This window comes from Xylaria bambusicola, assembly GCF_022495145.1.
Source record: "Xylaria bambusicola strain CBS 139988 unplaced genomic scaffold F5B22scaffold_11, whole genome shotgun sequence".
NCBI lineage: Eukaryota > Fungi > Ascomycota > Sordariomycetes > Xylariales > Xylariaceae > Xylaria > Xylaria bambusicola.
This window is the reverse complement of record NW_025953564.1, coordinates 152,005-175,813: the sequence shown is the minus strand read 5'-3', so window position 1 is coordinate 175,813 and position 23,809 is coordinate 152,005. Positions and strand designations below refer to the sequence as shown.

At 48.1% G+C, this 23,809-nt stretch overlaps 6 protein-coding genes across 6 annotated transcripts; all 6 read right to left on the bottom strand.

Moving 5' to 3' along the window:
- Window positions 1-1,516: 1,516 nt before the first annotated feature.
- Window positions 1,517-5,975, bottom strand: F5B22DRAFT_49407 (coatomer WD associated region-domain-containing protein). Its single transcript, XM_047972379.1, has 16 exons — window positions 5,397-5,975; window positions 5,113-5,197; window positions 5,008-5,060; window positions 4,697-4,894; window positions 4,632-4,646; window positions 4,545-4,563; window positions 4,368-4,467; window positions 4,227-4,311; window positions 4,106-4,164; window positions 3,905-4,047; window positions 3,625-3,837; window positions 3,445-3,573; window positions 3,272-3,385; window positions 3,007-3,157; window positions 2,757-2,942; window positions 1,517-2,701 (listed from the first exon to the last, which is right to left on the bottom strand). The coding sequence occupies exons 1-16, from the start codon at window positions 5,412-5,414 to the stop codon at window positions 1,699-1,701; spliced, it is 2,571 nt and encodes an 856-aa protein (XP_047832745.1). The 5' UTR covers window positions 5,415-5,975; the 3' UTR covers window positions 1,517-1,698.
- A 20-nt stretch (window positions 5,976-5,995) lies between these two features.
- On the bottom strand, window positions 5,996-8,236 carry F5B22DRAFT_598166 (mannitol-1-phosphate 5-dehydrogenase). Its single transcript, XM_047974344.1, has one exon. It carries the CDS (start codon window positions 7,631-7,633, stop codon window positions 6,449-6,451), a length of 1,185 nt encoding a protein of 394 aa, XP_047832744.1. The 5' UTR covers window positions 7,634-8,236; the 3' UTR covers window positions 5,996-6,448.
- A 1,950-nt stretch (window positions 8,237-10,186) lies between these two features.
- Window positions 10,187-11,951, bottom strand: F5B22DRAFT_49220 (histone acetyltransferase GCN5-like protein). Its single transcript, XM_047972369.1, has 2 exons — window positions 11,313-11,951; window positions 10,187-11,263 (listed from the first exon to the last, which is right to left on the bottom strand). The coding sequence occupies exons 1-2, from the start codon at window positions 11,499-11,501 to the stop codon at window positions 10,208-10,210; spliced, it is 1,245 nt and encodes a 414-aa protein (XP_047832743.1). The 5' UTR covers window positions 11,502-11,951; the 3' UTR covers window positions 10,187-10,207.
- Window positions 11,952-14,450: 2,499 nt separating this feature from the next.
- On the bottom strand, window positions 14,451-17,059 carry F5B22DRAFT_598148 (glucose-6-phosphate isomerase). The gene is made up of 4 exons (XM_047974343.1): window positions 16,687-17,059; window positions 15,878-16,441; window positions 15,283-15,816; window positions 14,451-15,219 (listed from the first exon to the last, which is right to left on the bottom strand). The coding sequence occupies exons 2-4, from the start codon at window positions 16,375-16,377 to the stop codon at window positions 14,592-14,594; spliced, it is 1,662 nt and encodes a 553-aa protein (XP_047832742.1). The 5' UTR covers window positions 16,378-16,441; window positions 16,687-17,059; the 3' UTR covers window positions 14,451-14,591.
- A 1,450-nt stretch (window positions 17,060-18,509) lies between these two features.
- Window positions 18,510-21,106, bottom strand: F5B22DRAFT_48712 (Pkinase-domain-containing protein). Its single transcript, XM_047972302.1, has 5 exons — window positions 21,016-21,106; window positions 20,817-20,954; window positions 20,447-20,581; window positions 18,805-20,372; window positions 18,510-18,741 (listed from the first exon to the last, which is right to left on the bottom strand). The coding sequence occupies exons 2-5, from the start codon at window positions 20,836-20,838 to the stop codon at window positions 18,532-18,534; spliced, it is 1,935 nt and encodes a 644-aa protein (XP_047832741.1). The 5' UTR covers window positions 20,839-20,954; window positions 21,016-21,106; the 3' UTR covers window positions 18,510-18,531.
- Window positions 21,107-22,032: 926 nt separating this feature from the next.
- Window positions 22,033-23,124, bottom strand: F5B22DRAFT_49020 (F-box domain-containing protein). The gene is made up of 2 exons (XM_047972341.1): window positions 22,616-23,124; window positions 22,033-22,558 (listed from the first exon to the last, which is right to left on the bottom strand). The coding sequence occupies exons 1-2, from the start codon at window positions 23,032-23,034 to the stop codon at window positions 22,330-22,332; spliced, it is 648 nt and encodes a 215-aa protein (XP_047832740.1). The 5' UTR covers window positions 23,035-23,124; the 3' UTR covers window positions 22,033-22,329.
- Window positions 23,125-23,809: the final 685 nt, after the last annotated feature.

Below are 23,809 nucleotides of genomic sequence, written 5' to 3'. Positions count from 1 at the left end.
TCACACTATTCCGAAATTTTTTATGTGTCTCCTTCGGACTGAATTGACGATTTTAGCGCGCGGCAGAGACTGCTAAGTGCAGTTCCGAAGCATGGCATTGTCCTCACTAGCCGAAGATTATCTCGTGGCGCCACGGGTGATTACACCCCTGAGGGGGTCCGTGTTTCCCCTTGGTAAAGATGAGACCCGTATACCTACGCTACAGTGTAAGTAGTGTACGCCTTGTGGTAAGGCCCAACAATACAGCGCCGATTGGTGTACGACATACATCCGAGAGCGCCTCGACAGTTGCTCGCTAGGGCAATTCTAGAACGCCCGCGTGAGGAAATTCCCCCCTCTGCGACGTGATTAGGACGACCACCAAAATAGGTGGCTTTAGACGTACGGGTGAAGGAAGCCACGTCGGGCATAGAATGCATGGCCCGCCTGGCAGCCAAGAACGGCCATGCGAGACCGTCTACGAAAGGGGCTCGACGACGTCCCGGATACAGTACAGAGACAGAGTGCAAATTCACCTGGTCAACTGTTTGCTAAGGGAATGGACAATAGAGGGCTGAGATGACCGCAGAAGACGTACGGATAAGGGCAAGAGGAACGTTGTGTTATGGCCGGTGAAGTACAGGGTGGCTTTCGCACTCGAAAAGGATTTCCATGAATGTACCAAAAGTGGCAGAGACCGGTGTTGTCGAAGGCCGTCAACTCGTGCAATACAATATATAATATACAATATAATCCGCGGCGCCTAGCCTAGTCAGTTGCCTACTCAGCATAGCATAAAGTGACCAGCAAGATACATGTTGAATGACTACTACGATAGACCTCTTTCATTTTATCTGGACTACATGCGGAGTAGATTCTTCCGTGTCCGAGGATACCGCTCGGTGAGCAAGGTTCTCTTCACCAACCGAGAATCTCTTTCATACTTCACACTACTGCCATCGTGACTCCCTGCTTCGCCACATGTACCGTGCTGGTAAAGCATCTCATGTAGAGCCAAAGGACTTGGTAGAGATTGTCTCTGATTGAGCTCATCTTCGTCCCACTGTGCTTATATTCGGAACGCTGGACCGCGCTTACAAGGCCTGTGAGAACACACACCATGTACTTACCATCACTCAACCATGGCTGCTTAGGTTTTTGACACTCGAATACCTAATTGTGTTACAAGATCATGTAATTACCAAGCTTATAACATCCTACCCTTCGATGTTTATACCCGCGGAGGTATCATTTCGTGAATTATGTAGCAATATGCACGTTTTTGGTGATCTCGGCTTCCCAAGGAAATCTCATGTCAACCGTTTCAAACAGAAAATGGGTATTTATCAAGATTAAACACTTATACCCATCTAGCCGCCTTCGAATACATCAGGTATGATCGGCCTTTTTGTCTCCATAGTTATCCTCTCATCTCAGCCTTTAGGAGAACTACAAGTGGAGGGGCGAATATCTGGGATGGGGTTGCCTTCTCTCACCAACTACAACAACTAGAACTGTGGTGATACTGACCTAGACGTACAAACCACTTGAAGCCAAGTGTTCCAACCCTTTTTTTTTTCATTGCTCGCCTGTCTAAGTCCACCATTTCATGTAGCAAATTAGAATGCAACATCTTCTACTATGGGAAATGAGTTTATACTTATTTTTCTTCTCGTTCAACCCATCGCTGGTCCACGACGAACGGACAAGGTAGCGTCCTTACTCATCCTCCTCGTCTTCGTCGTCTTCTTCTTCTTCGTCATCGTCATCATCCTCTTCTGACGCCTCACTCGACCCTTCAGCCTCCGACTCGGCAGCCTTGTTTTCGCCCTTGGCCACAGCATCCACACTTCCACCCTGCTCTTCTAATCGCAACCACTCTTCCCATTCTGGGAACAGATCTTCGTCTTCCATTGGGACGCCAATAATCTTGGCCACACGTCCCTTTTTTGATTTGTCTAGGCTTTCCTTCCATCCATTGACTGCCTTTGTTGTCAGACTGGGTTTATACGTCTGAGAGAAGAGGACAGCTTCCGCCAGGCGGTTTGTTTTGACGAGTATATCCACACAACCAGCCGTATCACCCAGCAGCCATTTGCTAGTAAATGCAACGTTATGAGCGCCAGATTCTTCAGCTTGTGTAGATAGTGCCTTTAAGCCCTCCCGATCCGAGGTGCTTGAGTAGATCAAGAGCAAAGAGCCAAGATCTCTCGCGTGTGTGAAGCATTCGGTGGCAAGCGCTATGTCCCAGGCAGCGAGCGCTGTGTCACCGACCGTCTTCCATTTATGTTCCACGTCAGCCTCACGTGCCAGCTCCAGAGCAATTTCTAGCTGATTCAGCGCAAGGGCAAGGTCGAACTTGTGCTCGGGGTCAGTAGCTACTTCGAGCGCCAGCTCTTTGTAGCCCTGTCCTTCTAGGAACCTGGCAATCTTATTGAGCTGATCGCTCGGGATGCTGGGTAACAGCTCGGCCGCTGTCTCCATTTCATTTCGCAATACTAGAGTTTGGTACTCTAGAACAGGAAGCGAAAGGGCGAAGGACGTAACATTGACATCTTTGTCCACGAGGTAAATCCTCGAATCCCTCTGGATAAAACCCAATGAGTACATAGGCTGGTCGAAGTGAGTGATTGTGTAAGTTTGGTCGCCGACTAAGCTGTTCAACCGGTTGGTGCTGTTGGTGTAGATGAACGAATCGCCCACCCACTCGCCGGTGCGAACGCTGTGACAGATTTAGTACACCAATACTTCTTACAATGGAGATGAAGGTAACCTACCTCTCTGCGATATCCGTGATGACCTCAAAGGCAGCTTCCACGCCATCTTCGTCAACTTGCCCAGCTCGAACGGCTTCAATATAGTTCTCGCGCGAGTATCTCAGGACATAAAAGGTGTCCTCGCAAGCTAACGTAACAAGCTCGCCGCTCTCTGACCAGTAAACTTGGCGTGGCTCGACCTCGATTCTACTTAGCGCATTAGCATCCAAACTCTTAGGTTAAATCAGCAAGGGAGGTGTCTAAAACCCACCGTCGGACAAGGCCACCAGTTGCCCAATCGTAGAAAGATATCCCTCCTGAGCCCTTTACACCCAGGAGAATACCGCCAGTCAAACCGTCAACCTGGAATGGGATGTCTAAGCCACCGGGTTTCTCGACGAAGTTCTTGTAGACCTTGATCACTGTAAATAGCAAGCTTAGTATTAGCACATGTAACCCTTGAGTAAAGGGAAAATCAAAAATGAATTATATCAATGGTGGTGATAGTTAGGACAACACAGTGAATGGCTACTCACCAGTACTAGATTCCCTTATGGCATAATCATTGCTGTTCTCTTTGGAAGCCCACACGAAGTCTAGAGCTGAACCAAAAGACTTGTTACGCCAGGCCAGAGCGGTGTAGATAATATCTATACGGCATTGTTAGGATATGATCACCTGAGTAGGATTCGAATCCCGTGACACCTACATTCACCATCGCCACAGACTGCGACAAAACGTCCATTTGGAGAGTGGAGCAGAGTTTGCGGGTATATCTCGCAAGTGCCCAGTTCCTTAGTTGGAAGTGTGATGGGTACATTATCTTTAACAGACGCATCTAGATTTTTGTTAGTAAGAGAACCCTGTTGTTGTTTAGAGCATCACATACCACCACCCTTGATGATAGATGAGACAATTTCATTATGTCGTGCCCAAATTAGCTTGCCAGAACCATCCATAGACACGGCGGGTTCTTCGCGACCTAATTTGACCACTACGGCACCATCATCAAAGCCGACAGCGATGCCCTGCTTGCCACGTTGATATGCTACAGCCCAACATCGCTCTAGGCCGTAGTTGAGAGATTGTTCAAACCTGTAGGCTAGGAGGAGTTAGTTGAGAGCTCAACTCTTTCACATTACTTCTTGGATTATATGTGATATACTCACTATTGGCGTGCCACATTCTGATAGTTCCATCTTCGGAACCCGAGATAATTATGGGCAGCTCAGGATGGTAGACAGCGAAAGATACGTTACTTGTATGTCCTTCCAAGCTAGCTATAAGAGATTTGGTCGTATAATCCCAGACTCTATGGTGGTGGTAAGTCAGTGTGATGCGTTGCTAAGAATGAGAAACATAGAACTGACTTGACGGTCCGATCATCCGAAGTTGTTAGAAGATATGGCTTGTCACTATGGGGATAGTACTGTGTCTCTGTTAGACTCTATGAGACAGTCAAAGTCTGCGAAGCAAATAATTGGGACTAACGTCTACGTGATTGACGCCCTTTGTCTCATGGGCTTCGAGGGTAAAATTTGGGGATGATGACCCGAGACTCCAAATTTTGACGGTTCTGCGCAGTCAGTCAGTACTTTTGGAAAATTTCGAGGTAAAGGGGACTCAAATTACCTATCCAAGCAGGCCGATGCAAAGGTGTTGGTATCTTTCGGGTTTATTGCCAGGCTCATTACATAGTGACTGTGACCCTCGAAGACCTGAACGCATTTCCCTGTGAGGCAGTTGTGGTTTAGTACTGGTGAAGAGCAGCAACAAGAATGAATACAGGATGGCTGCACCAAAACGTACATTGACGTTCCCAATCCCACTGATAAAGGTTAGTAATTTTATACAGTAGTGGTAGAAGCACTAATGAGCGTGATAAGTGCGACATACCAGTTTAATAGTCATCTATGAATCTGTTAGCAATCATCACAACATAAAGAAGCTATATTCCTCACATCATCACTAGCTGTCAGGACGAAAGGTTGCGTGGGGTGAACAACGATGGCCCGAATGTAATCTGGGTGCGCTTCGAAGGAGGTGACTTTCTCTGAGGTGTTATAATTATAAACTCGGAGTTGGAAATCATCAGACCCGCAGACAATCCAATTCTTCCTAGCGATGAAACGACCAGCTCGCACAGGAACGTCGGTTAACTATACAACGGGGTGGTGTCAGTGATCGCTCGTCTGCAAAGAGCAACTGCAATAAGGGGGAGAGCTGCGCAAGCAGTCCAGTGATCCTTATGGCGGAGGTAAGACAAACGAACCTCGAAAGTCTTGACAACCTGCTGCGTCTCGTAAGACCATATGTAAACATGGCCTGGGTTATGGTCAGTAGGCAGTAACAAAGTTAGCGAATATAGAAGACATGCCGCTGTAGAGTGTGGTCAAGATCCAAGGCTCCTGGGGGTGGAAGTCGACCGATTTGACACGCTCGCTGCGCGCAAAGAGCTGACGCTGTATGTGCAGACCGCATTAGCAATGGATACTGTATCTTGGCTGCTCTAGAGCGGAATTCGGAAGAGTTGATCAAGCTACCAAGGACGCCCGGCAGCAGATTCAAAGCACAGACGAGTCTTCATCCGGGAGAAACACAGCCTTGGGAGAATCTGAACAGAGCCCCACCACCTAACTACGAGACACTGCGAATACACACCTTTACGTCTAGCCTCATGTTCGCGACCGCAACTTAGTTATATGGCGAGACCTAGGTGGACGGTCGAGGACGGTCGGCAGGGAATCAATTGGCGAAGGTAGTGTTAGGTAGGCCAGAAGCTCATGTGGAGGAGAACTCCTAGCCGTGTAGGTATGGCTGATCAGAACCAGGTCTATAATAAAAGCACACTCGTCCTCGCCTATATTACAGCTGCGAAGTAGCCGCTCGTCTTTATACGTTCTTCTCGTTCGCCTCGTTCTCGCGGAACTCGTCGTCGATGCCGTGCGCAGGAATGGTAGTGGAAGAGGGGAGTGGAAAGTCGGTCGGTCGGTCGGTCACGTCGTAGGAGGTGTCGATAATTGACCATCGTCCAAGTTAGCTTGGACTCACTTAGTTGACAGATCGAGGTATTGAACTAGATGATGGATGGTCATTGGTTGCCTGTGGGCCCTAAGTACCTACATGTATTTCTATCCCCACCTCTGCCAGGCATGTACAAGTACTTAGAGAGGTGTGGCTAGTGCCTGAGGCCAGACTCAGGCCCTATCTTATCGGCTACCTATCTAATCAGCTACCAACTCACCTGGATACTGCATATACTACGTACTAGTGGTTGCATATACGTGTTACAGCACAATGGCCGACAAAACAACACAGTTTGCCCTCCGCTACGATCATCGGTACATATGGGGCGTCACGGTCCATTCAAAGAAATAAGCAGATAGGTAATGGTGAAGCGATCTTCTAGTATAGGCCACTCTTTATCGTCTAATTGCACACGATCCTCTATCACTTGTATTGTAGTGGAAATGCAGTGTACGATCACGAGGACAATATAACGCAGCTCAGGCTTGTGCCAACTCATCATGCCTAGGCATATTGCGCGAATCCCTTGCGCCCATTGATGCCCTCCCGATATCATTGCTAAACGCCGTTTTGTTCCTTATATTAGTCCCTCAAAAGAAAACCCGAGCGCGCCCGCTAACATATCATAACTTCGTGGAAAAACCAGGTCCGGATTCCGAACCAGACACCTCTCCTCGGGATACCTGTCAATCACGGCTATCCGCCTGTACCTTCTCCACTACGGCCTTGACTTTGGAGTAAAGTGGGTGCGTGGTTTCGAGGCCAGAGACTTGGCTGACCACTTCGTCGGCACTCTTCTCAGACATTATCTTGGCCAGTTCCTTGCTCTCATTATCACCATCCACATTTTGGAAACGGAACGCCATCTCAGCAGCTGCCAACAGTGCTGAAGTCTCCATACCCTCCTCGGCAAGCGAAGCCGCGGGTCCGATGAGTCGCTCGCGACGTCCAAGCTTCCTCAGCGGCTCACGGCCTACACGCTTGACAGAGTCATCGAGATTAGGGTTGCTGATCCTGTCAAGAATCTTGTTCTTGTACGCATCCTGTTCATCCTTAGAGACGCCGTGCTTCTTGACGATAAAGGCGGCGGTTTCGGAGATGGCAGCAGCAACTGATTCTCGGATGCTGGGGTCGGCCATGGCCTCATGAATGGTGGCCTTACCACGGTTGTAACCGTAGTACGCGGCCGTGGCGTGAGAAGTGTTGACTGTGTACAGCTTGCGCTCGATGTAGGGGTCGAGGTTGTCGACCCAGTGGATAGCCGGAATCTCAGGCTTGGTGACGCCAGAGTTGGTGAATGGGGTCGTCTCAACGACCCACTCGTAGAAGAGTTCAAGTTGAACATCAAGGGTAGGCTCGCCCTTCTTGTCGGGGACGATGCGGTCAACAGCCGAGTTGGCGTAGACAGTCTTCTTGTCATGGTCGGCCAAGCTCTCGGCAGGCGTGTTTTTGGGGTCCTTGATGTGACCAGCCAAGTTGGAGGTATTGTTGATCATGTTCTCGCAGGCGATGACAGCGAGGGGGGTCTGTTCGAGGGTACGCTTGGCAACACCCTTGGCAATGACGGGAGCGATGAACTGGAGGATTCTAGGACCAACAGAGCAGGTCACGATGTCGGCAGAAGCAATCTCATCGATTAGCTTGGCCTCGTCTGTGCGAGAGTTGACGGCGATATAGTTTGTGATAGTCTTCTGGGTAGTACCATGAGTACCTAGCTCGACGACGTTGTAAGAAGGCTGCTTATTGAGAGAGTCGACGAGGGCATCTACGACATCAGCGAAGACGACCTGGTAGCCGGCCTCGTGGAGAAAGCAGGCAACGAAGCCTCGGCCAATGTTGCCAGCGCCGAAATGAACAGCTTTCTTAGCCATGGTGATAGAGGACGCGGGATGTGTATAGAGCAAAGGATATGGCGGAATGAGCAAGGTCAATTGGATGTGAAAGGAAGATTTGTGGTGAGGTATGCTAGGAAATTGAAAGGGAAGTCGAATGAGGCGGGGAAGGAGAGAGTTCTTATAGGTGATTCTCGTCACATCAATGCAGAGGAGACGAGAAAAGGTGAGAGAATGCGTCAATCCAATCAGGCAAGGGAGGATGCCGGGCAAGCGCACGCAGTGAGGGGTGGACTAGGGTGGAGGATGTGAGGATGGAGGGGCAGGTATTCCGTAGTACCCCGTAGTACCCCGGAGTACCGGCAACTGTACCACCCCACTATGAAGCGGGCAAAAGCACTTACTTTCTTGGGTAAGTACTGCTGCCGTCCGTTAACTTCAACCTCACGTATTGAGGGTGTGCACGTGCAGAACGAAGCCACTTGATTAGGTACTAGCGGGAGTATGTCACCAGGACCTCCTGGTAGATTTGTACCTAGATTTAACTGTTCAGGCACAGGAACAGGCACAGACAAGGTGGATGGATGCGTCTTCCGCCAGGAAATTGAATACATCTTACTACCTCTAGGTAGGGAAGTGCCTACTATGTACATATGTACTTAAGTAACTCCCTACCCGTGACTGTTTTGGCATATGCCTACATCGGGATACATTGCAATACCTACAACAGCGTCAATTCCATGGTCGAATGCTGCAGTGTGATACCTTGAGTACATAGGTACAATTCCCTCATGCATCAATCGTGCGACACGGTTTAACGCACCCCCAAGATTGGCTGTATTCGAGGGCCGACAGCACCAAAATCTCGCATATACGTTGCAAGAGATCCCAGTACTGTGTAGGAACCTTCCAAATACACGCAGGGCGGGCTCGACAGGCGATGTGAGTACGTGGTACCTTCTAGATACACCAAGAGCCCGAGCAGAACGAGCGGTTTGGCTTGGTTTCCTTTCCTTTCCCGCCTAATGCTTCAACTCGGCACAACCACCCACGCATATTTATTACGATGCTTGCAACTCGGCTTGCATTCACTGCTATAAGCAGGCCGATGTCGCTCATGCCCCAACTGCCTCCTCACTACATACTGTATGCGCGTATTATATAGGGAGGTATATGGTAGTCATCGAGTATTGACTACCATCCGTGTTTCAACGGCAATACGGACCAATACCTACATCCCTCTCTCCCTCCATGATACCTATCTAGCCATGTATGCTAGTTTAAACAGGTACTTACTGTAGATTGTTCATTACTTAGATTAGTGCAGACACTCTAGTACTAACTTGGCAGTCAGCCCCTCTGCGAAGACGTCATGGCCACTTTCACTAGTGCTCACAGGTATTGTTAGTGGGGTACTCGTGTCTACTATGTAAGCCCATTTCCACCTCGGTGACATCTTCACATACCTACTTACAGGCTACTGGTATTACTCACGAGTGCTATGTAAGATGTCATAATACAATCTATGCCGAGTAGTCTGCCAATGGCTATGACTCTAGCTACCAATGGAGACTATGTATGAGGACATAGCACACGTTGATAGCTGATAGTGGACAAGGATGGCTTCTTACGCAATAGGTAACATGTTAGATGAAATGAACTTGGTTCCCTTTTATCCTATCTTCCTCTTCTCGGATCATTATTTGCTACTTACCTTACCCTAACATAGTGGCATACTTAACCTTTGATAACACCCTCCTCGGAGGCTCCTGATCCTACGTAGGTTTAGATACTCCAGGTTCCTATTGGAGAGCCTTGTATGACTAAGTACTAATCACATTTCTTCCATCCCAACTACATTTCCACAATCTACTAACGACGTGCCTACAAAGGTGTAGAATCGTTGAAGTTTTATTCGAGAAGGTAAGCGACCAGCCTTTTTTTTTTCTTTTTTTTTTCCCCAAGCAGTACGAAGGCTATATTTGATGGACTAATTTCCCCCACTAACCACCTACTGTACACTACGGCACCTACCTACTTAACCAGCCAAGTATTACCGCAAATGCACCGAAACACACGAAAGAGTAACCGTCTTATTTCCAAAACAGATTCAACTACCTAGCTTGTTATAGAACCAAACAAGGCAGGTAAGATCAAGCATCATCGTAAGAACGTACATAACGTTCGCAAGTGTGGCCGTTACCACCCCAGTCGAGCAGCGTGTTAGTCTACCCAACTACTATACATGACTTTTAAGACTAGGTAAGTACTCGGGCAGTGCTCGGGATGATGAAACAGCAAAGGGCGATCCGCGGTAACTCATTCACCGTCTACTATTTATTTCCACATCCCACCAAGCCACTTGAGTCTCAGATGGTGAATAACGTAATTTCCCAGCTAGGAGTACCTAGTGAAACTGACCAGATAACAATGGCGTCAATGTGTGGAAAGAGTCAAGTAATTCAAAGCGCTTCTGAAATTGACAGTAGAATCTCCTTCATCCTGCTCTGCATCACATCCGAAATCAGTCGCTTAAGACCGGCTCCCACCTATGGCAAAGCCTCGCCATAGGCAACAGACATAGCTCTAAAGATAGAGACGCGCTGGCACCAATCATTGTTCGTCGACCAATTCAAACCACTCCGGAATCTCCTTAATGAGACTCCACATATACTTCTCCAGCCTGGCCGCACACTTGCTATAAACCGTTGACGCGTCGTTATACTGCCGACAATTACTAAACATCAACTTCAGGTCATTAACAAGGCCCTTCGGAGCAGCATAAAGGTCTCGCTTCAATTTATCTTCTATAGTCGACAGATCCATTGGCGAAGTAATAACATCGTAATAGTCTGTAACTTCGTCTTTATTTACTGGATAGAGGAAGGGCCATGCTTGTTTATGGAATTGGATCTGGGATAAGAAACGATGAAGTTCGTTGAAATGGGGTCCACGGCGTGGTTCCCGGGCTAGTTCGTCCATGCTTGGAGACCAGCCCGTTGCCTTGATAGCAGGGTTAGAGAGTGGATCAATTGGCATGATGGTGCCGTCCGTCCATTGCTGGGGGGGTTGGTGGACGACGTCGCTTTTACTTAAGAGACGAAGTTTGGCCTGTATAGTTTCTTTCTGCTTAAGAAGCATACGGCCAGCTTCGAGATAACGAATTCGAGGAATCATTGGGCAATGCATCAGCGTTCCTCCTTCGTAATCCTTAATGCACCCCATCCAGATAGACTTGTCTAGACTAATGTCTTTAGAAAAGCCCTGTTTTTGGAAGTAACCGGTAGCATGATTGTCGGCGTAGGTCAAGAAATGCATAATAGGCGAAGTGACTCTGACATAATCCTTCAGATGAGCCATGAGGTGAGCTCCATACCCTTTGACTTGCTGATCGGCTTCGACCGCGCAAAACACGATTTCAGCAAACTTCCGGGTTCGGAATTCACGGTATGCTATCCCGCCAATAACTTCATGAGGCTTCTTCACAAGAGCGATGGATAAATGAGTACGGTCGTAAACAAGACGTGCGATATACGCTTTAGGCATCTCTGGCAGTTGTTTCTGAAATAGACATTTAAGACCTGTGAGGATAATTGTGTTCTCTCTGCTGCCATCGTTGTTGACAACTCGAAACTCAATCTCGCCATTTCTTTCTTCTATAACTGTGGGCTTGAAGACACTTAGAACGATTCATGTCATCTCAATGGAACTAACATACCTTGTCTGGGAAAGGGATTCGCTGTGGTGCAGCCGGAGGCCCAGATTCTGCCTTTGGACGCGCATCATAAAGTATCTTGATTCTTTTGGCACCAGGGGCGGTATTCGGTTCTTCGGAAGCCGAGCGCTTGGAGATAGGGTGATTCTCCCTGTCATCATCTGAAAATAACTGCGTCTCATCTCCCTCCATGTGATTTCAGTGTCGGAAAGCTAGATTATTTTTGCGCAAAAGTCGTGGAACATGCTTCATTCTCTATATCGTGGAATGATGGGATCGTTGGGTTACTCTCGTCCACTAAAACAAGGGCAGAGATATGGGCTTGGAATTTGATGGTATTTAGAATATGATAATCTACGAGGCCTGCAAAAGTCCCCGGTCACTCAATTCCTTTTTGGTCTTGGTGGCTTGACTTGACTCTTTATACAACTGGTCTGCCAGCCCTGACCGCCTAGGTCTCATTGGCTTGTTTCATGAAGCGAAGTCTGTGTAACCTCATTTCCAAGATCGATCAGTAACAGCTACCATTACGCCGGTAGCAAAAGGTGAACTACGCGTTCAGCTTGTACACGTGTAACAGGTATCGCGCCACGCGTGACCCCGGAGACCCGCGATGGGAATTTTCCAGAGCAGGTGGCTGAGGACAAAAGTGAAGTATCACGAATCTCACAAAAAGCCTGCCCGTCAAGGGGAACCTGACAAGGTCGGCTTTCTTACAACTGAACTATACAGGTGTAGGCATTCGAGATTCCTAGCGACGAGCAGCTTACTATCACGTGATACACTAATTCCCCAGTTTCCACCACGTTAGATACTTAAAGGACTCCGGGATTTACAGGCCCACTATGCCTCCACGGCTGGAAACAACATCGCCAGTATCCTGGTCTTTGAGTTTCGATTCACCATCAACGATTGCACCTACAGAGCATGTCTGCAATGTAGGGTGCCGACAGTATACGGCGTGGATACCTGCTCTGTCGGCCTAGCGTCAACGGTTGCCTAATTTCGGTACGACTTGAGTCCCATCGACTTAGACAACGGGCGGTAACGTTCCCTTACTTGGTCCTTCACCTTCTTGCGCCTTGAGCCTGGATGCCAGTAGCGTACTTATTAGTAGACTTACCACGATATCTTCCCCATCCTCCAGCAATGAAAGACTCCACCCCGGACGTCACGGTTGGGCCCTTTCTTCTCGGCTTTGGCCCACCTGATTCCACTCACACTAATGACAGTAGCCGCAGTACACCATTTCACGATGGTTTGTCGCGCCTCTATTACTGTCGTCGCTTTCATTGGATCAATAGCCAGATACGCTAATGTTATTTATACAGCGCAAAGAAACTAAACGAAAGAACAACCAGCGCTTACTGAGCCCATTTCACATGAGTTCCCTTTCTTGTTGCTTCAAGTTATTGCTCCCTGCAGCATGCAAGGAGATACCGCGGCGAAATTATCGCTTCTTGCATATTCGTCTCCGTGGCCATCGTAATATAGATCGCTTCATTTGAAGCGAATCTGGCGATACTAGGCTTTACGGCCCGATTTGCTGCCCAACTACTACTGAATTTGCGCCGAGCCTGACCTATCTACCATTGCCCGCAACCAAACGATCGTTTCGAACAGATAGCGTTCGCTTATGCCAATATCCTATTTGGGACCAGTGTCAAGGGTATCGCGGTAGTCTAGTTTTGATCTTCTACTCATGAACCGCATCTACACGTGAAAAGTAGCAAGCGGCCTCCGTGCCAAGCTACGGGAGCCGCCTGCCTGATTGTTTAGGATTCACACTAGACCCCGATTTATTCCGACCCTGATCGTGACCACGCCGCTGCTACTCAATCATAGCTGGCTACTTCATGAAAGCGATACCGCGTTGAACCTATGAATTGTCAAATACGATAATTATACTGTTTCAGGACGGATTATATGTACTTACTCAGCCTCCATTGTGTACTCTGTCCCATTAAGTAAGACAACTTTCCGAATAGTACCTCATATCAATATCTCCTTACAAGCAAAGACGTATGTAGCTAGCTAAGTAGGTGGTAGTCAGTCAACTTACATGTTACATGTAGGAGTAGGATAGATACGACATGGTGTTCAATTTACCTTTTTGAATACGAATAAACACTGCTTATGAGAGCCTAACAAAAACCAAGAAGACATGCATATACCTCGCGGGCCACATCCAGAGTTGTGCTTTGCTTTCCATATAACGGGAATTATAATGGTAAATGGGCTAAATTGAAAGACTATACTATTCCTTCCCATTTGAAAGCTTCCCTTCTAAAATCCTATTCACCACAACAGAATAATCTAAAGCATTTCTCCTTGACTCGTATAGAATTCCAAGTCATTTACATACATCATTCAATAATTACTTGTTGACGGGGCGTCAAAGTTCAACAACAATGTCATACATATAATTCTAGATATCACCGCCTAAAATTCTTCATACCTGTTCTCCTGTAAGATCCCCTCTGTCTACTCTCCTTCTTTTCCTTCACCTCCTCCTCCTCCTCCTCAATAGGACTCGGAGTATACGCCAGCTTAAACGCCAGATATATAGCCTTAACACTAGAGTATCTGAACCGTACATATTCGAGCCAAGATCACAGGACGCACGCACAAGCATGCTTACTTCGATAAAAACTCGCAACCCATAACAAGACACGGGAATTGTATTATATCCATTTATATACTCAATTTTGATAGTTTTCATATCAATAGTCAAAGAAGTTTTACTAAGCAGCTTACCAAGTCCAGCTGACATTCCCACATGGGTAGCTTCAAGAGAGTGCACTGCGTGTACCCATATTGGTTTGATGTGAAAAGGTCAATTTTAAGACCTCCAGCCTTAGTCAGGTTACCATTTATAAGTCCTGTATATGAATCTTAGTTCACTAGGCACAGTTTTAGGAGCCCAACTTGATGCCGTATGATCTTCATGCCAGATCCATATCAATTAAAATTCAGCCATTTGGTTGTTTGTGCTCGTTTGTGTTCGCTCGTGATATAGGTCTGACGCGATTCCCCGAGCATCGTGAGTCACAAATGCCAATTCATTTGCAGAGTGCTTCCCGCCTTATCCCATCCATTCCGTACCCTACCTACACAACCGCACTCCAACAAGCCAAAAAAAAAAAAAAAAAAAAAAAAAAAAAGAGGAATAGAAGCGGACCCGTGAAGTAAGATAATTCAATTTTAGCCTGTAATCTACTCACCCAGGACTTTCAAGCTTAACTTTTAAAGTCGTGGATGGCTCGTCGCCCTTTTCGGTATTCAATTGCCCGCATACTTCTTGAATGCTCCGATGAGACTGCCAGTGCTGACGTCGTGGCCCTCGCCGTTGCCGGGCTCATCTAATTCTTTGAGGATCTTCTTGGCTAGCACCTTGCCTAATTCGACACCCCACTGGTCGAACGAGTTAATGTCCCAGATGGCGCCTTCGGTGAAGGTGAGATGTTCATAGTAAACGATAAGGGCACCTAGTTCAGCAGGGCCGATGGTACCACCTACTAGGATGCTGGTCGTGGGTCGGTTACCCAGGAACACTTTGTGTGGTACTAGGTCATCCGGTGTACCTTCGCTCTTAACTTGCTCTGGCGTCTTGCCAATCATTAGGGCTTCGGCCTGAGCAAAATAGTTGGAGGCTAGCATCTTCTGATGCAAATTGTTGCTGATAGGGTTGTGCGACTTGGCGGCCAGGATGAAGTCCGTAGGGATGAGTTTGGTACCTTGGTGTACCAATTGGAAGAAGGAGTGTTGCGCGTTAGTGCAAGGCTCGCCAAATAGGATGGGGCCTGTGGTGTACTTGGCTGGGGAGCCGTCCGATGTAATGGTCTTGCCATTAGATTCCATAGACAGCTGTTGAAGGTAGGCAGGGAAGCGGTGTAGGTATTGGTCGAAGCTATGACAGAAATTCGATCAGAACGTAATCATCAAGATCAATAATCCATGGTTGTATACGTACGGAGCGACTAGATGAGTCTGGGCACCGAAGAAGTCACTGTACCACACACTTAGAAGACCACCAAGGACGGGAATGTTGTCCTTCAATGGTGTCTCACGGAAGTGCTTGTCCATCTCGTGTGCACCAGCTAGAAACTTCTCGAAGTTGTCGTATCCGATGTAGAGGGCGACGCTGAGACCTATAGCGCTCCAGACAGAGTAACGACCACCAACCCAGCTCTCGAAGCCGAACATGTTCTTGCTATCAATACCGAACTTGGTGACCTCAGGCTCGTTGGTAGATAGAGCAACAAAGTGTTTGGCAATCTCGCCCTTGCCACTTGTCTTCTCTAGGAACCACGACTTCGCAGTGTTAGCGTTCGTCGTCGTCTCAGCCGTGGTGAAAGTCTTAGATGCTACAAGGAAAAGAACAGTCTCAGGATCTGAGTTGGCCAAGGCTTCAGCCATATGGGTGCCGTCAATGTTGGAAACGAAATGCAGAGTCATATCCTTGGCGCCATAGTGCTTAAGGGCCTCCGTCACCATAACTGGACCACTGTGATTGTACACTAAGTAAGCTAATCCTGCGTCATATCGCGAAAGGGGAAGGGGCTTACAGATCGGAGCCACCAATTCCGATGTTGATGATGGTGGTCAACTTTTTCCCCGTGAACCCCTTCCACTCACCGCTGCGAACTTGCTCCGAGAACTCCTTCATATGCTTAAGAACGTCGTTGACACCACCGGGGTTGTTCATGACGTCCTGACCATCAACCTTCATATCCCAGCCGCCGACGTTGCGTAGAGCAGGGTGGTACACAGCACGCTGCTCGGTAAAATTGATCTTTTCACCAGCGAACAAGGCATCACGCTTTTTCTCGAGACCAGCATCCTGTGCTAGTTTCACGAGCAGGTTAATGGTATCCTCGGTAACGAGGTTCTTGCTGAAGTCGAACAAGATGTCCGTGTTGGAGGGGGAGTCATGGAAGGTCTTGCTGAGCTTGTTGAAACGAGCCGAGTCGGAAGCAAAAGCATCCTTCAAGACGAAGGTCTTGCCGACTGTCTTGTAATGCTCCTCGAGAGCGGACCAAGTGGGAAGAGACGTAGCTGGAGCCATGCTGGGTACTCTGTGTGGTAGGAGGAAATAGGATGTTGCTATGGGACGGCTGACTGCGTCAAAGCTTGAAATTTGTCAGCTACAAATTCAAGTATACCGATGGCAAAATAAGTATGGATACCATGAACTTGGATGGTCGATAGTGGCGCGATGGGAGCAGGCAGGATATGCAAGGAGGTGAGGGAAAATTGGAAAGTGTGACCCCGAGTTGACCCAGAGGCAGAACAGTAAATGGAGCCGATCCACGTAATCCAGAAGAATACAAGCTAACTATGCTTCTGAGTATCTGAAGAGGCAAAGGATACTGACCTGGAAGTACGAGTTAGGAGAATTGGTTTGCGTTCTTTTTTGTCTGATTGGAAATGAGGACGAAGGTGAGATTGAGGGAATAAAAGCGGTGGTGAGGCCGAGGCGAGGGTGACGAACAATGGTAACAGGCGGCGGGTGGTGTTTCACATACCTTCTATTTCCTACCAAGAAAGTCTCGCGATAGCTCAGTCAAGGTTGCGACGCAGGAAAGAGAGGAAGGACAGAAATTAGGAGAATTGGGCTGGACGCGGCGAATTATTCGTTGGGCGAGAACAAGAAAGAAAAACTTGAACGATGGCTTTGCAAGCAGGAGAAGATTACACCATGTAACTTATATACTATCCAGGTGGGGGACAAGAAAGCGAGATTGGAGCTATCGTGGTGATGGTGATGAGTGAGCCGCCAGTCTGGAGGGGTAGAGCAAAGTACCTCTCGCAGCAGGGTTGCTGCTAGGTACATGTAGGAGGTACCTACCCCGCGCTTAGTTAGCTGTCATCACGGTCGCTGTGACGTGATGACTACTACCATGTACTGTACCCACCTTACCTACACACTTTGAAATAAGTACCTACTGTGTACCTAGATACATTAGGTACATACATACATATGTAGGTAGCATTAGGTGGGTGAGGGGCATATCGATAAGATTAAGGAGAACCTTGGGAACATAAAACTCCTTGCAGACTTGCATCCCATCACTCACTAAGTGCCTAAATATTCAACTGAATTCCCATTACAGAATACTGGAATACGTGGGTCTAATGTACCTAGGCAGAATAGACACCTACCTACCTCGGTAGGTAGGTAGGTTCCAAGGTTCTCAGGTGTGCCTGTATACGGTAGATTATTGAGTTGTAACCTCATCCAAATTCCAAGCCTTCTCTTTTACGCGAGATAGGTATATGTAAGTAAGCATCTGTGCACGTACTCAATATGCGTCGTAAAGTACTTCCCTCCCTACAGCCAAGAAGGCGACCCGGTCTTCGGAGACACACCCCTGGTTCCGAGTAACCCGTCCCTCATCTTGCGTGGGGGCTCCCTTTGACCTGTGGTTATTTCCGCCTCTGAAAATTCAATCCTTCTAGCTATATTAGTTCCTATGTACGTCCACGATAGTACATAGACTCTAGTACCATAGTCACTCAATTACATCTTGTTGTCGATGTGTATATATGTGTATATATGTGAAAGAGTGCATGATTTGTCTCCCGTTGTCTCCAGCTTATGCATAAATGGATATATGTCACATAGCGAGAATGAAAGTATTCTTGTGTAAGCGTTTCTGTCTTTTTTTGCCACGGCATGATAAAATACCACACTTTACGTTGATGCAGAAATCGTTTGGCGTGAGGGCGCATAAAGGCAATTGTTGCAAACCGTTCTTGTCAATTTGAAAATGGGTGACCAGGGCTGAGGTAGCCTATCTCAAGACTTGCCCATTTCTCATCATTCTATTTAATCCCATTTATGCTGACGTCCTCGCGTAAGTTCCCTTTCCTCATCGACATTCAGAAGTGGCACCGCCTATAGGGGTACTGACGAGATGGCACGAGAGACTGATAATTTCTTTAATGTCTCTTCGCCTACAATTTCACGTTTCCCAAACGCTTTGGCCTGTCCATGCTCGATACAGTTGCCTGGTTCTTGTGCGACCCCTGTAAACCTTGCTAGACAGCGGCCCTATATAGTCTCCAATGAAACCCCTTCTTCGACCACTCTGCCTCTGCTGTTATCGGATCTAAATTTCCAAAGCCTTATGCCGGCCAAGGTCGCTTGCACCGAGAAATATCTGCTTGTTTAGATTGTGCAGACCAAAGGTATTCCAAACCCAATAGTGCTGCAAGCTCATCTACGTCTATCCTGGACACTGCCAATGACTGTGGGATCTTTAATACTCCCGCCCCCATCTCCTAGCCCTGGAATCGGTCGGTTGTAGCTGAAGCCCGCAAACTGATCCTGCATCGTCTGGGACAGCATGGGACCTTCTACATATGAATCCTGAGGCACTTCATTCGTGAAGTCCGGGTCAAAATTGTCTGTATCCGTTGCGTCCACCTAGAGAACCTGTTAACCCCAAAGCTAAAAATACCTGTCACAAGAGATCAAGGAACCACCTACCACTCTGGGCTTGAACGTCGGCTCATATTTACGCTGCAACAATTTCCGCCAATCTATGGCATGGAAGAAAGGATGCGCTTTGATCTCGGCGCTGCCTCCAGCTCCTAGTCGCTCCTCAGGCTTCCGGTTGAGGAGTTTGGTAAGTAGATCCTTGGCAGCGGGTGGTACTATCTCTGGCCCGGGGAAGTGTAGAGGCTCGGAGAGTATCTTTCGATACATCTCATTTGTATTCTCATCGTAAAAGGGAGGTAACCCCGTCAACATCTCGTAAAGAAGAACGCCTAACGTCCACCAATCTACCGTCTTGTTATATCCCTGACCCATGAGTAGCTCCGGAGCAAGGTATTCAGGTGTGCCACAGAACGTGTTGGTCCGATCCTCGTCCTTCATATCGAGCTTGCAAAGGCCAAAGTCACACAGCGCAATGTGACCTTGGTAGTCCAGAAGAATATTTTCGGGCTTGAGGTCGCGATAGATGACGTTGAATCCGTGCAGACATTCAAGGGCACAGAGAAGCTCGGCCGTATAGAAGCGTGCTCGGTTCACGTCAAATCTTTGCTCCTTTTGCAAGTGATGAAAGAGCTCGCCACCATTGACGAAGGCCAAGACGAAATATAGCTTTTCTGGGGACTGGAAGGTAAATTTAAGAGGAACGATGAAGGGGTTATTGATCTGTGCAAGTACCGACCGCTCGGCAAGTGTATGAGCAACCTCGGACCGAGAAATGATGTGGGCCTTACGAATTGTCTTCAGGGCATAGATTCGGTTTGTATCCTTCTTTTGCACTTGCATAACCTTACCAAAACTACCTTTGCCGACTACTTTCAGCAACTCAAAGTCGTCCATGGTTAGTTTTCCCTTCCGGTTTTCGATGTACTCAACTCCAATCTTGAGCTTGCCAGAGCCATACTGTACATCTACCCATTCTAGGCCACTATGTCCGCGTTCCCGCTCACGACTTGAAAATTCGGCAGCCGCCTTCTCGCGATCCTTCTTGCTGGCCTTGGGATCTTCGACGAAGATACGTTTCTCCTCAAACCGAGGATTTATACGTACAACGCCCATAAATATATCTTGACTCCTGCCTGACCCAGCAGGTGCATTGGGGTTGCGAAGGTAGAGATGTACAGCGAGTTCTGTTACACGGGACACGTCGAACTTGTATTGGATGTTGTCGCCGGCCCACAAAGGGTTTTCGGGGGTACCTGACACGGCACTTACAAACACCTGGACCTTATCGAAATCGATTAGAGCGTAGGGTAAGTATTTGCTCGAAATTCGACCGTGGTTGGAAGGGATACCCGAGAAGCCGCCCGCCGATGTCTGGGGCCTACTGGAGCTATTCATAAAGGACCCAGCAGCGGTTCTCTGGGACGAGCCGGGTCGTACGGATCCCGCGGAATTGAGGGCGTTACCAGTCGACATGGAACCTGATTGATGTTGTGAGGAAAGAGCATTCCGATGCTGATCGGGCAGAGCAAACCCTTGGCCTTCGTGCAGAGTAATTACAAGAATGCCAGGCTGTGGAGGTTTGACTACAGGCTCCTGCACCATCGATTCAGAGGCAGCTGGAAGGACGCGTAAGCATATAGCTGCCGGTAGTTGTAAACAGCCTGAGCATGATGTGGATGGGTCTACGAACCGATGGCATTGTCGCTGGGGGTAGGGGTAGCCGAGGTGGGAAGAAGTCCCTTTTCGTCTTTATCTGTGATGGTGGATGTTGAAGGATTGCGAGAGAAGGTGCTTGTAAGAGGGCCCAGATGGGTCTCTTTCAATTCTGTATAATCGAAATTTGATTAGCCAAGTAATTGAAACGGGACCCGTCACACTAAGTTTGCCAACGAAATCACAATGAGACATAGCCTTTACGTGAGGGTAATATACGGGTGGATATAGCATCATGGGGAAGAGGGAAAACTATGTTTGATAAAACCCGTGGACACTTCAGTTGGCATAGGGGAAGACAAGAATGTGTTTTGACAAATATGACAGGAGTGATTCCGGACACATACTCTTGGTGAGTTTCCACGACATCTTGTCGAGCCTGTATGGCGTGGGAATGCAGTTGACGCAAAAGAAGGCAATAACAAAACTTGCGTAAGAAGGTGGGAAAAGAACACTGTTGTAGGTGTATTGTCGGAGGAAGCTGGCTGGTGGAATTGATCAGATGTACAATATATGTAGGACTCGGTCGGATGTCAAAGGCCGTACAGGGAGGGGCACCGGCTTCGCCGCGGCGGGAAGGCTGCGGTATGGTTTGATTATCGGCTGAACGTGACAGTCGTTCTACCGTAGGTAGGTACAAGACAGAGAAGAGCGGCACAAGTTAGCAACAACAGTGGCGCAAGACCTGTTGGGCGGCCGGTTTTAGTTGGTGGTGTGAAGGACAAGACGATAACAATCTATGTATAGTACGCCGGAATATTGGGGGATCTGGTGTTTGTTGAATGGCTGCGGATATCGTTAAGAACGGGTAAAGAGACGATATCAGTCAGGGAGAAAAGAACAAACCGAGGAGGCAGACAGATGGACAAGGTGGACAGACACAAATGGCCGGGAGATTGATTTCATTGATCTGATCAACAAGAAGGGGTAAGGGCGGGCTGTCAAGGGTGGCTGTGGCTTGGATGGAGGAAGAAAGGAGGAGGGGATGAGTAGTGCTACTTGGATTGGACGGGTCCTGGGGATCGAAGTGGGGAGGGGAGTTGGTGTTGGACAGGATAAGCCTCAGTAGGTAGGTACCTACTGAACCCCCTAGCTTCTGCCCATAGTAGGCCAGCATAGCACCCAACTTAGGTACCTACCTACCTACCTACCTACCTAGCTACTTACTTACCTACCTAGGTACCGTACATGTAAGTAGGTAGCGAGCGGAGTGACTGGGCAGCTTCGCACCTACCCAGTATTTTGTAAGTGTTGCAGTAAAATCCTCTCTTCCGCAGATGAACTTACAGGTGCGTAGGTAGTATGAAACCAGGAAAACGCGATCAAATGCCATTTTAGCACAATTTGCGAACTTCAAACGCTGCGTGGATAGGAGGTAGGAGGAAACATGGATTATTGTCTCAGCAGTCCTTGCCAAAACCTACCTCTAGTTAGTGTACCCGTGTTGTCGGATAGCACGGATTACCATGTGGGAGGTACGGTACATACATATGTAAAATTCACTGGGGCCTTACATGCTATTGGAAGTCACTCGGTATGAACAGGAGGTGCCTAAGCAAGCAGCTCCGATGTTAAAATCGTCCAAGTTGAGTATCCATTAATAATTACATGGCTAGACTACCTATATACAAGTTGTATATTGTAAAAGATGTACGCTCGAAAAGGGGCAAAGCGGGAGAGCATATCCTTGGATCCCAGCGATGCCATCTCGACCAATTGATGGTTGGGGGGAGGGCTGACCTACAATTACGGCATCTCCCGTGCATGGCTTCATGTCTCTCTAACTTCATGGGCATTCAGGGCTGATTGAATATGACATCCAGCTTTTGCTTCTAGTCAGGAAGAATACTATTACTAAAATCAACTTGGCCACGTATCGAGCTTAGTTGCCCATATGCACCCTAGACACACAGGGAGCAAGACAAGTAAGAACCACCAAAGGTCTGCCGTTAGACGTGAGCATAACCAACGGCGAAACCGGTGTGCTGAACTTTGCCGGTGGGCACAGGCAGCCGTGCCGAACACAAGGCAGCCGAGACCGGGCCGTGACTCGCATTCCAAATGCTCTCGGCGTCGCTGCATCAGCAGTCTGTAACGTATTAGCGAAGAACGGGAAGTGAAGTTAGAGATAGAAGTATTGGCTCACTTCACACTGCCTCTACAGAATCTCAAGTCGCTCCTGAGATCGCACCTTCGGTCATTCGGGCATTCTAGATGCAGACTCCGCCGTTCCATGAGCCAGGCCACCTTGAGCTTGACACCTGTGTCCACAAGGTAGAAGAAACGCCGTGAGGTGTGCTTGAGAGAAAGGGCATCGGGATAAGTAAGGTGTTTTGCAATCAGGAGGTGAAGTTCGGTCGGCAGACTACCCATAGATGCCTTTGAAGTCGAAATAAATGAAGAGCCGGTCTCTCGGTGCTTTGTACCATAGTTTGAAGCAATTGTTGGCGAGACCAGAGCAGGCATGGTGCGTATCATAGGTGTGAGAGTGATGAGCGGATGATTACTAAAGGCTGCAGACAGCGCCGGTACGAGCCGATGAGAACGCGGTTGGGGATGTAGCATAAACCAAAGTGTTTTCAAGTGCTAACGATGAAACCCTTATATATGTCTAATGGCTGCCTTTGTCGTTGTTATTTTACATTCGATACACAATTGAGCTGGCCTCTCGAGCGTGGCAGTGTTGACAAGCTGGCATAGGCACCAGGATAAGGGCTCAGCTGGGTAGCTTATTCCACCTACGGCTTAGTTCTTGAGTTCTGAGGCTGAGACATTGCTGGCTTGTTGAGTAGGCAGATTCGGAATCGCGGTTCGTAAGTCACCAAAAGTCACTGTAAAAGCGTTACGGAAAGCTTGCCATTGCACATACCAATAAAGATCAAAATGCAATTCAATTTCAAGTAGACAGAGGCAAATGGTATGGGCCTCAAAGTGATACATAGTAGTATGTGGATACTTCAATGAGGATGTCGAACACCGACGTTACAGCGTTGGCCACATTTTCACCGTCGACATAACTGATGCGAAAGGCAATGAATCTGACGGGTGGAGGGGTGTGAGAATTCCACCCGAGTTATTCAGCTTGATGATCTGGTCCTCACTGGGCGAGAGAATACCTACCGTTGGTGGACTTCTGCCCCACGAACCGGCGACACTCTTAAGCCTACATCGTGCCCATCCAATGTCCGACCGACGGCAGCCTGGTCGTCGGAAAATCGTATAAAGCCCGTGCCTACTGCTTACGGGTATCTTGAGCCTGCCAAAGTCAAATTGCTACGCGTGTGGCTCTCAAGAGTTGCCCAAATGTAAAGTTTCAGTTGTAACGTCCTCGAAGCTACAA

Excerpts from the sequence above, each read along its gene's own strand:
- F5B22DRAFT_48712 (XM_047972302.1), bottom strand. The coding sequence starts at position 20,838 with ATGTCGTGGAAACTCACCAAGA. Across the intron at positions 20,582-20,816 it reads GTCGTGGAAACTCACCAAGA|AATTGAAAGAGACCCATCTG; the intron begins GTATGTGTCCGG and ends TCGATTATACAG. Across the intron at positions 20,373-20,446 it reads CCCCAGCGACAATGCCATCG|CTGCCTCTGAATCGATGGTG; the intron begins GTTCGTAGACCC and ends GCGTCCTTCCAG.
- F5B22DRAFT_49407 (XM_047972379.1), bottom strand. Across the intron at positions 5,061-5,112 it reads CTTGACCACACTCTACAGCG|GCCATGTTTACATATGGTCT; the intron begins GCATGTCTTCTA and ends ACCATAACCCAG. Across the intron at positions 4,048-4,105 it reads TCGGATGATCGGACCGTCAA|AGTCTGGGATTATACGACCA; the intron begins GTCAGTTCTATG and ends CCACCACCATAG.
- F5B22DRAFT_49220 (XM_047972369.1), bottom strand. The coding sequence starts at position 11,501 with ATGGAGGGAGATGAGACGCAGTTATTTTCAGATGATGACAGGGAGAAT. Across the intron at positions 11,264-11,312 it reads GAATCCCTTTCCCAGACAAG|CCCACAGTTATAGAAGAAAG; the intron begins GTATGTTAGTTC and ends AGTGTCTTCAAG.
- F5B22DRAFT_598166 (XM_047974344.1), bottom strand. The coding sequence starts at position 7,633 with ATGGCTAAGAAAGCTGTTCATTTCGGCGCTGGCAACATTGGCCGAGGC.
- F5B22DRAFT_598148 (XM_047974343.1), bottom strand. The coding sequence starts at position 16,377 with ATGGCTCCAGCTACGTCTCTTCCCACTTGGTCCGCTCTCGAGGAGCAT. Across the intron at positions 15,817-15,877 it reads GGAATTGGTGGCTCCGATCT|TGGTCCAGTTATGGTGACGG; the intron begins GTAAGCCCCTTC and ends GTACAATCACAG. Across the intron at positions 15,220-15,282 it reads CAGACTCATCTAGTCGCTCC|CTTCGACCAATACCTACACC; the intron begins GTACGTATACAA and ends TTTCTGTCATAG.
- F5B22DRAFT_49020 (XM_047972341.1), bottom strand. The coding sequence starts at position 23,034 with ATGCTACATCCCCAACCGCGTTCTCATCGGCTCGTACCGGCGCTGTCT. Across the intron at positions 22,559-22,615 it reads TTCTGTAGAGGCAGTGTGAA|ACTGCTGATGCAGCGACGCC; the intron begins GTGAGCCAATAC and ends AATACGTTACAG.